This window comes from Muscardinus avellanarius, assembly GCF_963383645.1.
Source record: "Muscardinus avellanarius genome assembly, chromosome: 3".
Taxonomy (NCBI): domain Eukaryota; kingdom Metazoa; phylum Chordata; class Mammalia; order Rodentia; family Gliridae; genus Muscardinus; species Muscardinus avellanarius.
In genome coordinates this window covers 92,427,995-92,446,305 of record NC_137788.1, presented here as the reverse complement: position 1 = coordinate 92,446,305, position 18,311 = coordinate 92,427,995, and the positions used below count along the sequence as shown (strand labels likewise).

Here is an 18,311-nt window from a genome sequence, read left to right as displayed (position 1 = left end):
ATACCTCATGGTATTTTCATGTATAATTCTGACAGTGTACCATTTTATTGCACAAAGATTTTAAATTTTTGATAGCATCAATTATTTATATCTAGTGCTTCCACCTTTCATGTGCAATTTATTTTTTCCTGATAAGACATAAGTCAATGACTGATAGAAAAAAAATAAGAAAATAAAGTTTTAAAGACATTTGTTCTTCTTAACTTTCTGGATTATTTAAAATAATAATAATAATATTACAGAAACTTAAATTTCCTGGACCTTTTATATATGAAGGGAAACAGCAATTATGTATTTTCAGCTATAATAATCTTTATATAGCCTCTAATATCTATACAAAATCCATTCAATATTGATAAAGCTTCAGTTTGTATTCTTTGTGAATTGAAGGATTCCACTATTTTTTATTTATAAATCAGATAATCAAATACATGCATATTCTAATTAACTTAATTGTAATTATAATATATAAGAATATTGAAAGAATGAACCATAAAAAGAAAAATAAGAAGTCATATAATACTTTTACTCATCAGTTTTTTTGAAGAAAGAAAATAAAAGATTTATGGTTGGTATGAATAAGATTATTTTTAAACAATATATAATACTTTTGTAATAATGTTATATTCATTATCATGAATTTATATATGTATAAAATACTTGAAAACATAAGTGAAAACAGTAATTCAATATTAATGTATATTCTAAGTCTAATAATTTAAAAAATATCATTACTTGATGATGACGTGTATTAAGATAAGAAAAGAGTTAAATATTGATTAATTAGAAAATTATATACATCTAAATATTTATGATAAATAGCTAATGATTCCTATCTTTTATTTTATAAACTATATCATTTGGACAAATGTAAGGTAATTATTTAAACATAAGTATTTTGAGGGCACCAAAATTCTCATTTTATCAATCATCTTGACCTGGTTGAAAAATAGGTAGCAAGCATTATAATTCCAATTTTTCAGATATTTATTCTCAAGGATTAAGACGTGTATTATCAAAAATCTCATGGTGAGTCAGTAGTGCAACTTTGGAGACTTTTTTTCATCTCATGCACTATTCTAATATGGTTTTGCATTTGCTTCCATCACATTTTTGATGAGTTGTGAAAAATCTAAATATTCATCTTTTGGATTCACTAACTCTCAAAACAGCACATGATACTAATTCATCATCTCTGAGATTCTGATACTTTGTAATCTATGTCTTTCATCTGTGGAAGTATGCTAATTTCACATTTCTAATCAGTGTAACAGTAGTGCATGGAATCAGTTTATTATACCTATGATTGTACAAAATAAGTATATGTTATGGAGTATTAAATTTATAATTTATTATACAAAATGTATTCTCAAAATACTTCCTGTCCAAGTTTGATATGTGCTTCCTCATATTATCATACATTTTTCCAATATAGTTCTAGAAAAATTTATTCAAAGCACTTCAAATGGTTCACTTCTAAAATATTTTCAGTGAGATTTGTTTCTGCCTATTTAAGAAAAAAAATATATATATATAATTATTCTGAATTGTATTTCAGAGTTGAAAGTTATCAGATATTAGATTTATTCTAAACCTAATTTAACTTGTACTGCTGATTAAATCATAATAATATGTGGTGAAATACTGTATATATGTCTTGTAGGCCTTTTATCATTCTAGCAACTTCTTGGTGACTTGGCACACTTTCTAGCATGTAGTGCTCATTATACCTGTATTAATCATTTGCTACAAAAAGGTAGTTTGGCAAATGACTATTGCCTTTTAATATCCTCCTGGAGCACATTTATGAACTTTATATATTTTATCTTCCAGATTGCTCTGAGAGGTCCACCTGGCCCAATGGGTCTAACTGGAAGACCAGGTCCTGTGGTAGGTTGCCCAAAAATATAGTGTATGTTAAAATTTTCACATTAGTAGTTCCTTACATATCTTCTGCCAAGCCGTGCTCAGATCTCTGGCTTGTGAACAAACCTATGGCTTGTGTACATAAACCTATTCATGTTTTATATTGTTTCCACTAAAAAAAAAAGCCCTTTTAGTTTAGTTGTTTTTTTTTTTTTTTTTTTTTTTTTGTATTGGGGCTTGAACCTGGGGCATTCCATGTCGGAGCTACACTCCCAGCCCTGTTTTATGTTTTATTTTGAAGAAGGATCTCACTAAGTTTCTGATGGTCTCGCTCAGTTGCTGAGGCTGGCCTCGAACAATCTTCCTGTCTCAGACTCGTAAGTACTGGAATACGCGACATATGCTACCATGCCTGGCATCAGTTTAATTCTTAATGCATCATGACAAAAAAGCTTTAATAATATGTCCTCAATAGAAAATTTAAAAATATAATTGAGTCATATCTATTAATTTTTTAAACTTTATGTGGAATTTATTTGCCTAATATTCAGTTACTAAAATGAAATTTTATATTAAACCTTGAGATTTAATTTTGTATTAAAAGGAATTCTCCAGGTGGATATAGTGGCACATGCCTGTAATTCAGCTTCTTATAAGGCTGAGGAAGGAGGATCTTGACTTCCAAGCCACACTGAGCAGTTTAGCAAGGCTCTGTCTCAAAGTTCAGGGGAGATGGAGTTGGGTTGAAGTTCAGTGGTAGAGTACTTGGCTAGCATGAGAGAGGCTCTTGATTCAATGCACAGTACCCCCCAATAAAGGGATTCTATTAAGAAAGAAAAAATACTTGAGATCTGTGAAAATTATTGCAAAATGTTAGTAGAAAGCAAGTTACTTGCTTTAAATTGTAGATTTCCTCCACAATCCACCAGGTGCTTCAGATCTAAAAGAAATTACTTTCTCAGAGACTTTAGAAAGATAACAATGTTCTTTTATTCGTTGCAAGCATTCTGGTAGGCTAAGGTATTGCAAGTAGTTTTTCTAAAATATATTCAGATATTTTGGAATTTACCAAAGGTTAAGCAGTATAGAAATTCACAAAATTACAAAATACCTTACAAATACGTTTTTTTTTTTTTTTCCTCACTACTGAGGATTGAACCCAGGGGCATTTTACCTCTAAGATACACCCTCAGCCCTATTTTTAACTCTTTATTTTGAACTAAGTTACAAAGGGCCTCACTAAGTAGCTGAGACTGTCCTAAAACCTGTGGTCCTCCTGTCTCAGCCTCCCACTCTTGGGATTATAAGCGAGGACCACCATGCCTGAATCAACATGTTTCTTTTTTTGCTAAAGAAAATAATATTGTAGGTGTCAAATCAAGATTATCATTTGATTTTATAATTAATAAAATAATTTTTATCTTAAGTATTTGTTTTCAATGTTTTATGTTGAGAGTTATTTCTCTTTGCTTTCATATGATTTTGTGTTTGAAATAAATCTATTCATAGAATGTATTACTCTGAAAATTAAAATATTATCTGTGATGCTCTTAGACTATAGTGAAGCTATTTATTGAAATTTTAATCAAGTGCTTAGTTTGTAATTATTTAATCTGTTTTACTCATAATATTAAAATAGAAAATAAATAATACGTTTGATAGGATTTAAATGATCACATTATTAGTGTTCTGTTTTTAAAAGACAATAAATAAGAAATATGGGACCTTCTATTTCACTTAACAAGAAATGGAGTTAAGTTTAATTATTTTTAGTGACAAATTACAATAAAAATTTCTGGGTTCCTGAAATTGGTATTCTGATTATATAGTTTCAGAATCAGAACTGGTGAACTATATTTTTAATGAAAGTTCCCAGTTGATTTCTATGGCTAAGCATTTGGGAAAACTCTGCCATATGATCTTTAGTTTGCAGTGTAGGTTTTCTGAAACTGTACTATCTAAAGGAATTTCAAGAGTCAATCCCTTGACAAATCCAAGCAAGTGGGTCTGTAGAGAGAGGGCAGAGTCAGTGATAGGAAGAACCAACTGAAAAGCACATTAGCAATTCTTGGCAAATTATTGAGGGTTCACCATATTTGTCATGACATGTTGACAGAGAAATCATTGACAACTGCATTCTCCATGTCACAGTCAAGATTGACTAATTTTATATACCTTTCTCTTTGCTATGGAAACTTTTAGCTTCCTTAAAAATTCACGGTTGGGCTCGATGTCCCATGGTTATAATCCCACTTGGGAGGCGGAGACAGGAAGATCACAGGTTCCTAAGGCCTTTCACAACTTACTGAGCAACTTATCAAGGCCCTCTGCAACTTAATGAGACCTTGTTCACACACACACACACACACACACACACACACACATTAAAGCACACTAAAGGATAAAAATTAAAGGATATGGGCAAGAAAATTATATTTATTTTCCCCCACTTCTATTATACTTTGTTTAAAAATATTGGCATCATTCCTTGAAATATCTACTACTTAGAGTCTAAAAATATTTGGAAATTAGGACCTAGAAAACAAAGTCTATTTCAATATCTAAATATGTTTTCTTCCAATGAAAACATCATTTTATACAATTGCTCTTATTCGGTGATTTTTATGGGTCAATGGAGATCTGTACTAAAATATATGCAGTAAATAAAAAATGTGTTTTTCTCTATTCTGTTACTGTCAATTATTATGTTACAACTTTTAGAATGTGTTTAGAATAAGTAATTGTGATGCATTGAGTAGAGAGTGCTTCTATACACACTAAGTAATTCAGCCTATTAATTAAAAACAAATTAACTTCTTATAATTGTATTCAGTTCAGTGAATAATAATTGCATTTAATGTAGAACCCCTGTTTGTCTCTTGCAGAAATTCAATAGCATGAATTCTTAATTAGAAGCTTGAAAGTCCATATTTTTCTAATTTTCAAGATTAGAAAATTCATGTTACTTGACATTCTAAATTTCTTGGGAGTCACATCATTAGTTATTTTCCTGGGGAGTCACCAGAAGGCTCCAGATGGACAACATTTTCATATGTAGCATAATTTAATTTTGTTGTACTTTGATAAACCTAATTTAATATAATGTGTATTGACTTAAATAAACCAGATACTTCCTAAATACAAAAAAAAAAAAAACCTTCTTTAATATGAACTTCACTATAATCACCATACTTGCTAGGCATTGCGGGCGCATGCTTGTAATTCCAGTACTTGAGAGGCTGAGACAGGACCATAGGATCAAGGCCAGCCTCAGCAACTTAGTGACGCCCTTCACGACTTTGTAAGATCCTGTTTCAAAATAAAGAATAAAATAGGGATGGGGGTGTAGTTTGGAGGTAAAATGCTCCTGGATTCTATCCCCACCCACACACAAAAATAAAATTACTGTGCTCATTTTTAATATTCTAAAGCTTTTAGGGAGCATGAATGGCTAAGTGTATATTTTTTAAACTTACATCTCCTCTTTAAAGCAATTCAATACTTTTATTGTTTCCGGTTTTTATTTCAATTGCCAAATTTTCATTGTGCTATTTATGATATGTAAACATTTTTAAGAAGTGCTTTATATAATGATTAAGCTCATGAAAAAAACTAATCTGGGAGAAAATGCTTTGACATTATTTCAGGACAAATTTATATAATGATAGCAATAACATCTGTCCTTGGTATTTTATTACTATAGAATTCAGTGTCAGAAATATCTGGCTATAAAAGTAGTAACATGCTGCCAAGTCTTTATTGTATAAAAGGATACAGTACATACTTTATTTGTCAAAATGAGTTGCTTCAGTACTACACCACAGTGTAGTAATAAACAATATCTTCTGTATTGTTAAGTGTTCTGATGGTGCATAGATTAAAGAAAATTCCAATGTGATTTATGAGATTGCCTGCTGTGTAGATGAGCGAAATATAAGTTGTCAATAGGGCTCTCAGGCTGAAATAAAATCAATGTACTTCCAAGTAAAAGATGTAAAAAGTTTATTTTATTAATTTATTAGATCCTAATAATTTAATAAGACATATTTAGAATAATGTTTTCTTCAAGTATAGATAGTGAGCTTTAAGTTATTATGGAATTGCTAAATTAAGAGATTATATCTTCAACTTTTCTCTACAGGGGGGGCCTGGTTCAGCTGGGGCCAAAGGTGAGAGTGGTGATCCAGGTCCTCAGGTAAAATAATAATAAATAATAAAATAATAATAATAATAATAATAATAATAATAAATTTTTCTTTTATGTTATTATTAACCTGATTTTAGTAATCAAGACAGTTGAAACATCTGTTATCTCACTTATGATTAGAGGATATATTTACATTATCTTTAAGCCCATTCTTTTAATAAAAAATTCTGAGTGGCCAGTGACTCTAAATAACTTATTTAACATTTAAACTGTGGGTTGGAACAAGCTTGAAAGTAGTAGGGCTTTATAGTATTAAACTGACTTGAGATTCTGTAGAGCAAAGAAAAACAGTAGCAGTTGAATTTGTGGTCCTGCCTGGCACCTATGTTTGCTTGGAAAGTAAATTTAGCACATTGTATCATAAAGTTTATTTAATATAGGTAAAAGTAGCTTATTTCAAAATCTTCATAGAGGTGAGGAAACAGAGAAATTGTGAAAATATAAGCTGCAATTAAGAAAAACATCTTAGATTATATTTACATGATAACTTACTAAAAACACTATTCTTGTGAATGATCATAAGTTGATAGAGCTATTAAACTATGCAACATAACTATTCCCTGAAATGGAAAAAAGTGATGCTGTATTTTAAATATGTTAATTTTTAAATGAAAATGCTTTCTGATAAAGTGAACAAATATAAATTCACATTGGTCCACAGGAATTCTCAAATGGACACCAACTCATTTCCTTTACTTCTTTTAAAGTTAATTTTATTTTCAAAAATTTATAATAAAAATTGAATTAAATATGTATATTTTTGTGACCACCACCATAATCATTAGGATAGATAAAACTGCATAATATAAACTTTTTTTTTGGTGTATCCCTTAACAGTCATACCCCTCTCTCTACCCCTAAATACTTGGTACCCAATGACCTGTTCTTCATCACTATAGTTTTATAGTTTCAAAACTATCATAGCAATGAAACTATATATCATGTAACCTGAAAGCCTGGCTTTATGTAATCATAATGCCTATGAGATTTATCATAGTTGACTGAATCAAGTTTGCTTTGATTATCTAAGTTTAAAGATATATATATATATATATATATATATATATATATATATATATATCTTTAAACTTAGATATGGAAAGATCATTTTTTATTAAAAACTAGCAGTATTTCTCTTTGTTATTGCTTGTGATCTTGCTACATTCAGGTTAGAGTGCTCGCATTGCAACAATTTTTTAAAAGCCATGTTCTTTAACCTTGACTTATTAGACAGTCTAAACTTTGTATTTCTAGAATCAGCTTTTTATAGTGATCACAAAATTATTTATAATTTCAAATGTGGTTTTTGCTATATTTATTATGTACAAATTATTTAAATTAATGTTGAAAAGATATAGTTAACTAAAGCAAAGGCCTTTATAATATTCAAACAAACTACATTTGATCTATTACTAACTACATAGCAATTTTATTTTAAAATATGTATATCAATCTCCATATATATCATTATATTGTATTGCTACTAAATAAAAGTATCTCTTATTTTTATAGATAATTTTTAATATGCCAATTAAAATGAAACTACCCATTAAATCTTTTTTTAAATTAAAAAACTGCTCCTCTAGCATTTTATAGGTGAATAAAGAAACATAAACGACATCATGCGAAATTGTTGGAGCATTTGTTAAAATAGATTTAGCTGAACACTTTGGCAGGTAACACTCTAATAGGAGATTCAAATATGAGAAAAGGAGATTATAATTTAACATGATAACTTTAATGAAACATGAAACGTCTAAGCAAAGACACTTAAAACATGAAGAGAAAATGAAGGACAGGAGGGGGGTTGGAAAGAGAAAGGAAATGGTATAGATAGTGAAGGGCAGCAGAGGTCACAAGGTAAGAGACATATGTTACTTTTTATTGAGTTATAATACGAATGTCATAATATGTTTTAGTATGAATGCAGTTTAGCAAATCAGCAGAGAAACTTAATCTAAACATTTGTGAATTCATATAGTAAACTATTACATCTAATGTAAGGTGTGCTCAGTCAATGAAAATGTAAAAACAATAATTTTGAAAATTAATTGAGCAAATGAGGGTATTTTAATGTTGAAAATATTTCATCATTTTCATATTTATATAGCCACATATATACAAATAAATTTAATAAGTAATATGACTTTTTTGTAAGAAGCTATTTAGAAAAATTCTCTTGTCTTCTGCTTTATCTGAATTTTTAAATAGAAATGTGTAAATATTGTATTTTTATAATTAAAGATAAGAATATATCTGTTCCATAAACCATCTTTGTTGATATTATTGAGTATTAATCAATATTCAATTGTGATGCTTTGATATAGGGCCCTCGAGGTGTCCAAGGTCCCCCTGGTCCAACTGGAAAACCTGGAAAAAGGGTATGGCTGGTTTTCATTTTTGTGTTTCAGGGTTTATGTGTAATAGTTATATTTTTTTTCTTTTTTGAAGGTTTCATTGGTATATTGTAATCATACATCATCGTGAATTTTAAAGTGATACAAATATACATGAACACAGCATTTTGTGTGTTTTTCTCCAGGTCCCACCCTGCTTCCTTCACTCACCTTATTTATTAGTGAGACTGGGAGTGATACCTTCATATATGGACACAGCATTATTTGAACTGTTTCCTTCATCCTTCTCCATTTTTCCTCCTCACCTTCATCTCCCAATCCCCTTACAATGTTATACTGTTCTCTCTTCTCCTTTATCTGAAGTGCCTATCGTTTCTTATTGTTCTCTCTAGATTCTGCATATGAGAGAAAACTGATTTTTCTGAGACTGGTTGATATCAACATAATATTCTTTAGTTCCATCCATTTTCCTGTGAAAGACATAATTTATTTATTATTTGTTTTTGATAGCTGAGTAAAACTCCACTGTGTGTCTATACCATATTCTCATTATTGATTCATCTACTGACCTATACCTAGGTTGGTTCCATGATTTGGCAATTGTAAATTATGCTGCTATAAACATGGGTATGCATGTATCACTATAGTATTCTGACTTTAATTTTTTTTTATGGTGGTACTGGGGTTCTTGGATGCCCTTCTACCTCCGGGCTACAATCCCAGACCTATTTTTATACTTTTTAATTTGGAAACAGGGTCTCTTAATTAAGCCAGCGGGGCTGGTTTCAAACCTGCGCGGTCCTCCTGTCTCCGCCTCCAAAGCACGGGGATTACAAGCTTGCGCCACCACACCCGGCTGACTTTAATATATTTTTTTTAAAGATATGTGGGATTGGTATAGCTAGGTCATATGGTGATGTCATTTCTAGTTTTTTGAGGAACTTTCATATTAATTTCCAAAGTGGCTGTACTAATTTGCAATTCTGCTAAGAGTATATAAGCATTCCTATGTCTTCACATCCTGGCCAACATTTATTATTGTTTATATTCTTGATAATTGCCATCCTAACTGGAGTTCAATTAAAATTCAGTATTGTTTTAATTTGCAATTTTCTGATTGCTTATGATACTGAACTTTTTTCATTTATTTATGGCCATTTGCTTTTCTTCGTTTGAAAAATATTGACTGGGTTATTTGTTTTTTCAATGTTAAGTTTAAGGTCTTTAAGGATTAGAGACTTCATAAGGACTCCAAAAGCTCAGAAAATAAAACTGAGAATAGATAAATGGGATGGCATCAGATAAAAAAGGATCTGTGCAGCTAATGAAACCATCAAGCGTATGAAGAGAGAGTCTACTGAATGGGAGAAAATACTTCCCAGCTACTCCTCAGATAAAGAACTAACTTCTAGTTTGTTTTCGTTTAGTTTCTGTTAGTAGTAAACCTTTTTACTTAATCCTGTTCTTGGCATTCTCAGGGTCGTCCAGGGGCTGATGGAGGAAGAGGAATGCCAGGAGAACCTGGATCAAAGGTCAGGAGTTATATATTTGTATTCTGAGATAGATACTGTTTGTCAGTTTACCCTGTAAATTTTTGTACTTGTAAAATAAAATTACGTAATATAAAATTACACTTATCCCCAAAATACAGTACTGATCTATGCCAAGGCTATGAAGATAATAATAATTATAATTTTACAGGGAGATCGAGGGTTTGATGGACTTCCAGGTTTGCCAGGGGACAAAGGTCACAGGGTAAGATACATCTATTACTTTTTACCAAGGTATAATGAGAATGCTATAAAATATTTTAGTGCTAATTCTATTTGGCAAATTAGAAGAAAAATTAATCTAAATACTTATATTACAATTGTAGAATTAATGTAGATTCGTTGTTTATAGACATTAAAATACTTCTGGTTTGTAAATATACTGAGGTAGGATCTTTATGTTTGAGTATATGAAAACATCACATTAATAGAAGAGCAAAGGTAAAATGTTAATTTTCATCTAACTTTTTGATAATTGCCTCAATTCCCTCTTACATTTTTCCTTTCTGTAGAAAATACTTACTAGAAAAATTTTAGTCATTCTGTCAATTACATAATACTTTTCTGACAATATATTATTCTTTGTGACATCAAGCTTTTATATATGTGCAATATTTTATAATTTGTTATGGTTAAACAAACCTCCTGTAGATGTTTTTAGTAGGGAATTAAATGAAGAAACAATTTCTCAAAAAATTGTTTTGAATATTTATGTCATTCTTCACCAGAATAAAGAGAAAAAGTAGAATAGCAGTTAAGTATATTGGAGATTAAGATGAAAAAGAAAAAAGAAAAAGCAAAAAGAACAGTATGACTATTCAGCAAAATACTTACTGTATGCCTTTTACATGCCAAGATAATATATGTGCATATATACATAACAGTATTTTAAAGAAATACAAAATTTCTTTAGTCTTTCTGAGTAGTGTTGACTTGATTTTTGATTTAATAAGATGGAGACAAGGAGGTGAGGGAGGGAGAAAGAAAAATCAAAATAACTTAGTAAATAACTTAGAAGTAAAAAATATTTATATTAAAATCACCAAAGTAATCTATGTTTAAGATAATATTTAGCAACATAATTTTCTAGGTGTTTTAGGATGTAATAATTAAATGTGTGAATGTTATTTTATGTCTTTATATTATTCAAATATTTTATATGGGAAAATGAGGGAATATTTGTCCTAGAATACTAATATGTAAAGCCAATGTGAAAATATGTATTTTTGGCCAGCTCTTCTAAGGAAGGAAAATAAAACAGACTTTTTTGTTCTGTTTTGACAAGTGATTAGAATTGATTACCTGACAGATTTGCAAAAGTAATGCTTATTTCATATGCTAATCATGTTTGTCTGTATTCATTAGGGTGAAAGAGGCCCCCAGGGTCCCCCTGGTCTTCCTGGTGATGATGGAATGAGGGTATTTTAAAACTTTATTTTTTTAAGGCATCTTTAAAATTAAAGCATTAGAACATGTTAGATGACACATCCTCTGATCCTATTGCTGTCCTATTTTTGTCAACAACAGGGAGAAGATGGAGAAATAGGCCCACGGGGTCTTCCAGGTGAAGCTGTAAGCATCTTTTTTCCTTCTTTTTAAATGACTTTCTTGATTTGAAGAATAATAACTAATGTCACATATGTAAATCTGTGATAAACTTATGTAAATATTTCAGTCTTGCCTAAGCTAACCAAGTAACTTTTGTTGAAAGATAATTAAAGGACATAAAGCTCTTTTTTGGTTGTTAAGAAAACCTTTATTTTTCAAATATCACCAATCTTTCTAGAATTTATTTATGTGTTTAGAATAAATGAACTTATTACCAGAACAAATAAAAGAGCGAGAGACCTAATATATGCTAGATATAAGGATTATATAATCCTTATATAATCTAACAAATTTTAATAATGAGGAAGTTGAACCAGGCTGGTTTACTCAAAGCTAGCTAACACTGAGCTACAAAAAGGCCTCATAATTTCAGTCTCAATTTACTTTATTCTAGAACCTATCAAGACAACTATGGTTAAGCAAATAGGAGAAACAGTAAATTTTTATTTTGCCTTTTCTAAATAATAAGATGGAGACAAGGAGGTGAGGGAGGGAGAAAGAAAAATCAAAACCATAGTAATAATAATTTAGGAAATCTTCTATCAAGAAAATGGTGTCTGTAATTTGAATATGTAGATATCCAGCTGTTTGTTTGTTTGAAAGAATGTTCTTACCTAAATGTAAAATAAATGAGAATTAGGGTACTTTTATGTTTATAGGTAGTCTAATCGCATAATAGATTTAGCACTGCATTCAAATCAGAAATGACACAAACATGTTTTATTAAAAGCATTAAGTTATTTTTTTTTTAATTTCCCAAGAGACAGATACATAAATGTATAGAAGCGAAGCTATAGTTCTGCGTTAAAGACTCACTGTTATCTATACAGGCTTTGGGGTCAGTATAAACACTAGATATTTATATTGCATAAAAATGTTTCTTTAAACATCACTTTCACTGTATTTAAGACATGCAAATATTTTTACTGTAAATATTTTGTTAGAATTTTTTTTCAAGTGATTAGGCATGTCTTAAAGACATTTCATACGAGGACATGTTTTTGTTTTTTTTTTCCTTCTTCTTTAGGGCCCGCGAGGCTTGTTGGGACCAAGAGGAACTCCGGGACCTCCAGGGCAGCCTGTATGTATTGCTGGAGACATGCTGGATTTTCTAGTGAAAGTTTGTGGCTAAGCTCTTCAAAACCAAGAGACCATTATTGGGCATGATGGTGGTACACAACAGTGATCACAGCTAGTCAGGAGTTTAGGCAAGAGGTGAGGCCAACTTGGGAAATTTAGTAAGATCCTGTCTCAAGGTAGAGTCCCTAGAATTCAATCCTAATATCTCAGCAACTGGGAGGCCATAGGAACTTAGTAGACAGATAAGAGTTAATTGACATTAATGTTCTAAATTCTAAGGATATACTATCTATCAGCTTAGCTGATCATTTCCTCCCCTCTTTTTTCTTCTTTTTAGTTTATCTGTCTTCTGGTTTTGATAAGTCCCTAGCACACAGTGGTATATCATGCTAGATATATGCTAATGTGAACATGGATGGGAGAGTAAAAATCTTGCTTCGGCTTTATTAAATCATAAATCCCTATTTCCACTTAATTTTTAAGGGTTTTTTAGTTACCTTAGGCTAATGGATATCATGTTATTAGAGTTACCCTTATGATTTTGTTTTAGCTTCTACATTTTTAAACAGCCATACTTTCCCCCCCTCTTCATTGAAGGGTATTGCTGGTATAGATGGCCCCCCAGGACCAAAAGGGAACATGGTATGTAACAAATATCCATAAAATCATCTCTGGAATCTGAGCAGTACATTCGTGCTGCTAAGTTTAAAGTAAAAAATTTTTAAGACATTTTTATAAATTCATTGTCTACTCCTAGAATTTATATTTTGCAATGTTTTTTAGATGTTCTTGAGGGGAAACTGATTTGTGAACTATTTTTAAGCTGAGTAGAAAAAACTATTTTGCAAAGCAGTCTTACTAAAGAATTTATATTATTTTTTGTGGCAGGGCCCTCAAGGAGAACCTGGACCACCAGGTCAGCAAGGGAACCCAGGACCTCAAGTAAGTCTAAGCTATTATGGCTTCTTTGACATGATGGGGTATGATGGTATCTTTTTACAAGAAAACTTACAGCCTCAAAACTTTTTATGAAGAACTAGAATCCTTAAAATGTGAATATTAACAAATAATTCTTTCTCTCCTTATTTTTTAAATTTAAGATCACTTGCAGAGACCTCTTTCTTTCCAGAGAAAAATGAGTGATTCAGCATTCACTAAATGGCAGGGTGAATAGTCCTATCTGCAGGAGAGTTCTGAATAGGTTCACATTACAATTCCTTTGCAGAAAGAATAGCTTGTAGCAGGGCGTGATGGCACACCCTTGTAATCCCCGTGCTTGGGAGGCAGAGACAGGAGGATCGCTCAGGTTTGAAGCCAGCTGCACTGGCTTAGGAGACACTGTTTCCAAATAAAAAATATAGAAGTAGGTCTGGGAGTGTAACCCGGAGGTAGAAGGGCTTCCAGGAACGCCAGTACCACCACCAAGAAAGAAGAGCTTGTAAAACTAAAGTTTTGTAAAACTCCTCACAGTCTTACAAAACTTTCTGGGGCCTGCAGAGGCTGTGTGTGTGTGTGTGTGTGTGTGTGTGCGCGCGCGCGCGCGCGCGCGCGCGCACACACACACACATATGCATCTAATAATTTGCTATTTTTAAAAGTGTATTCTTGTGATGAGATTCTTAACATGACATAAATTCTTTTAAAATAGGGTCTTCCTGGTCCACAAGGTCCAATTGGTCCTCCTGGTGAAAAAGTAAGTTACTCTGTTACTCCTGTCATTTCAAATTTTGATTTAACAACTTTAGATGATGGAAGGCCTGCCTTCTGTTTTTAATTATACCATATAGAACAAATAAGCAATTACTTTAAGCTTAAACCATTGGAATACAGTGCGATTAGAATTCATTCATAGATCTTTAAACTGGGAATGATAAAAATTTGCAGTTATTATTTTGACAGTTTCCAAATAAGACATTCCCAGCTATATTGATTTAAAAATCCTACTAATAAATGAATGTTTTTACTTCATGTTGGTTCTCTCTCTTTTTTTTTTTTCTTCATTACTTAAAAAATGTGATTTGGTTTACTGGCAAGAAAGGGTTTCTGCTCTGACCCAATTCATGAAAAATCTTAAACTTGTCACAGCCACTATTTCTCATGCATAAATGTTAAATAATGCCCATGTTAATAACTCAATAACTAGATCAAAACAAGAATAAATCTTTATTAAAGAGTCTTTTTTTTTTTTTTGGTGATCCATGCTGCCAGATTTTCTGAGTAGTATTTCCTGTCCACTGTGGTTACCATAGAATTGTTAGATGGCTCTAACAATTCTTCATATGTTTGTAGATTTTTATGCAATGTTTTAAAAATACATTTATTGAGATATTATTTGCATACTATAAAAATTCACTTTTTAAAGTGTTCTAAATTGTTTATCGGTGCATTGTAGTCATCTATTAATGGGGTACAGTGATAGAGGCAGACATGTACACATTGCTCATGAGTGCTTACCCAGTTCCCAACCTATTCCCTCCCCTTTCCTCATCCTCATGTTTGACTTAGTGACTGATATGTCTGTGAATGTACATCGTGTACCTTAGGGAATTTCCCTCTTCCTCCCTTATGTCCCCCTCGGTTAGATCACCTTATTTGTTCAACTATGGTTTCTCTTTCCTCGTCCAAAGTTCCTCCTATGATCCTTTTTCTCCCTAGCTTCTGCATATTAAGGGTTTCTTACTTTTTGTGACTGACTAATCACAGTTTTATCCATTTCCTTGCAAATGATGTAATTTTGTTATATATATATATATATATATATATATATATATATATATATTTAATTTTTACTGGTACACTATAGTTTCACATCATAATGTGGGTCATATTGACAATGGCATACATTCACACAGTACTTGGTGCCCTCCCCACTCTGCTCTGCCTTTCTTTCCCCCTCCAAATAATGAGTGTCCAGGTTGACCATGCTACATTCAAACTTAGAAACGTACTCAAATGTAGCTCCTCCATTAATCAACCTCAGCTTTTTCCCTCTCCTACTCTTCCTTCCTAGCTTTGCTGAGGTTTCCTCTTGATTATCTGGAGTCCCTCTGGTAACCCTAATACTCCCTTGTTTGGGCATATTAGAGAAAACATATATTCCTTCTCCTTCTGTGCTTGACTGATCTCACTTAACATAATGTTCTCCAAGTCTTTCCATCTTCTTGCAAATGACATGATTTTGTTCTTTATTGCTGAGTAGAACTCCATTCTGTGTATTTCCCATAATTTTGCAATCCATTCATTTGTTGATGGAGTCCTAGGTTGGTAGTTTTTGAAACAAGGTCTTGTTAAATTGCTGAGACTGTCCTTGAACCTGCGATCATCTTGTCTCAGTATCCCAAGTACTGGGATTATAGGTGTGTGCCACTGTACCTGGCTCCAAATGTGATTTAAAACTTTACTTTAGATTAATGGTTTAAATATGTGATGTTCTTTTCTTTATATTAGATCATCATAAAATACTATATTTGTTATAAATTGTGCAATATATAACTATGAAATATTCTACCCTCACCTTAACATTAATACTCTAGATTTTAAAGAAAAAATTGGCATACCTGAAATCTTTTTTTTTTGAGCTAAAGGTACAATAAAGGATTTTGTTCACTGCACTTTGTAGTTTTGTACAGAGCTATCTTAAGTACTTGCTACATTTGTCACTTTTCTGAACATACCCAATTTATACAAGGGTAGTCTTTTTCCTTTCTCCATCAAAAGAAGAATGAATAACACTAGATATCAGAAATATAAGGAAACGTATTTTACTTATAGTGCATCCATGACATATATTGTATTTTATCCATACTGAAAACAGGCATTATTATTTTTACTATTTTTATGATATATATGATCTTTTTGTTCTGGTTCAAGAGGCTTCTCAAAACCTGATTAAAATAATTTAAGATTACTTCATAGTATAATCTAACATTCACATAATTTAATGTAACATATTTTAACCTAATAAACTTTAAATATTTTGCCTTAAGTTATTATAGCCTGTGCTTTTGTATTTCTGATAAAATGTCTTATAAAGTTGAAGTTACTAAGTTCAGATGGATGGCAATTACATTCTTTTTTCTGACATTTTAGAGATACTGAACACTTCCTACGATTTAACTTATGAGTTTAGAATTCATATTACTCATATGTTAATTGCTTGCTTTCAGAAAACAAATGGCATAACTCTATAAGCTCAGTATGAAAGAGCAAAACATAAAATAAATATCCATTAAAGGAAAGGACTTTGAAGATATGAATGTAGACTTGGTATCATTTAGATTGCAATTATGTCAAATATTAACAGATGATAATATTTCATGAGATTCACTGAGACAAAGTAAATAATACATATAAATTGCTTAACACAGCGCGTGGAGGCATTCCATAAATTTTAACTATTTTATTAAAATCTAAAAAGGGTGACATTTATTTATCTTTATTCCTACCCCTCCAGGGAAACAGCAAGCAGTTTATAAAGCAGACAAAACATTCTGCTGTCATGGAATTTTCATTTTAAAAGAGATAGACTGATTCAAATTTGATTTTAAAAAATCACCGTATAGTGCAAGAGTTTTAATACTTCTTTGCCCACAAATGTATATCAACACAAAATGATCCATTGAGAGTTGAGTTGTCATAGAAATATCACATCTGCTGATATTAATAACTAAAGGCCTAGTTCTGTGTTGTGATGCCTTTTGTTTTAAAGAAACAAAAGCAATAACTTGAGAGTGAAAGGTAATTTAAATGATAGGCAAAATGCTGCCATTAGATATTTAGTGTTTTGTAATATCTATTACATAATGTTAAATTACTTTTTAAAATGTGACTTTGCAGACTGGTGATGGAGATTGCATTGTTTTATTGATGCATTCTAATCGTACATCTTAATAAAGTACAAGATGGTAGAGGTATACAGGCACACGTCACTCATTTAGCCCTTCCAGTTAACTTCAGTGGCGAAATCTAACTTTCAAATTTAAAGAATACTTTTAAAGTTTCTCTTCATACTGGTTTAATTTATGGTTTCCTGTAAAACTCCCTATCAGTCAACAGGAATACAGTGTTTTATCCTAAAGACTCTTTGAGAATGGAAAAATGCTAAACTGTGCTCAGAATTTTAATTTGCTGCTATATCTCTGCCATTTTAGTTATTTCTCAATACTGACGAATAGGTTAATCAGTAAACAATAATGGTGGGGACTTCCTAATTAATATTCTCAGTCCAGTAGAATGTCCACTTTTTCCTCCAAGACATGATAAACTTCTTGCAGTTGTTCTTTCTCTCTCTCCCTCCCTTCGTTCGTTCGTTCATTCCTTCCTTCTTTCTCTCTCTCTCCTACCTTCCTTCCCTCCCTCCCTCCCTCCCTCCCTCCCTCCCTCCTTCCTTCCTTCCTTCCTTCCTTCCTTCCTTCCTTCCTTCCTTCCTTCTTTCTTTCTTTCGCCCTTGGAATTGAACCCAGATTCATTCTACTACTTAGCTAGACCTCTAAGCTTCATTTTAATTTTAGTTTAAAAATAAAGTTTACTAAGATGTTGAGATTGGCCTCAAACTTGCTATCCTCCTGCCTCGGCCTCCGAAGTAATGGCATGACAAGTATGCATCACCGCACCTAGGTACAGTGGTAATTCTTATTACTTTTC

General features: G+C 31.6%; 1 protein-coding gene across 5 annotated transcripts in view; it reads left to right on the top strand.

Annotated features, from left to right (window-relative positions):
* The window catches only part of COL11A1 (collagen type XI alpha 1 chain), a gene marked incomplete at both ends in the record, with an annotated part of 228,661 nt that overhangs the window by 92,388 nt on the left and 117,962 nt on the right, over positions 1-18,311 (top strand). For all 5 annotated transcript variants that reach the window (XM_080693166.1, XM_080693164.1, XM_080693167.1 and 2 more), the window contains 11 exons: positions 1,834-1,890; positions 6,008-6,061; positions 8,401-8,454; positions 9,909-9,962; positions 10,132-10,185; positions 11,346-11,399; positions 11,508-11,552; positions 12,616-12,669; positions 13,266-13,310; positions 13,557-13,610; positions 14,317-14,361. In XM_080693166.1, the coding sequence (XP_080549292.1) occupies positions 1,834-1,890; positions 6,008-6,061; positions 8,401-8,454; positions 9,909-9,962; positions 10,132-10,185; positions 11,346-11,399; positions 11,508-11,552; positions 12,616-12,669; positions 13,266-13,310; positions 13,557-13,610; positions 14,317-14,361 (570 nt within the window). The remainder of the gene's footprint in view (positions 1-1,833; positions 1,891-6,007; positions 6,062-8,400; positions 8,455-9,908; positions 9,963-10,131; positions 10,186-11,345; positions 11,400-11,507; positions 11,553-12,615; positions 12,670-13,265; positions 13,311-13,556; positions 13,611-14,316; positions 14,362-18,311) is intronic.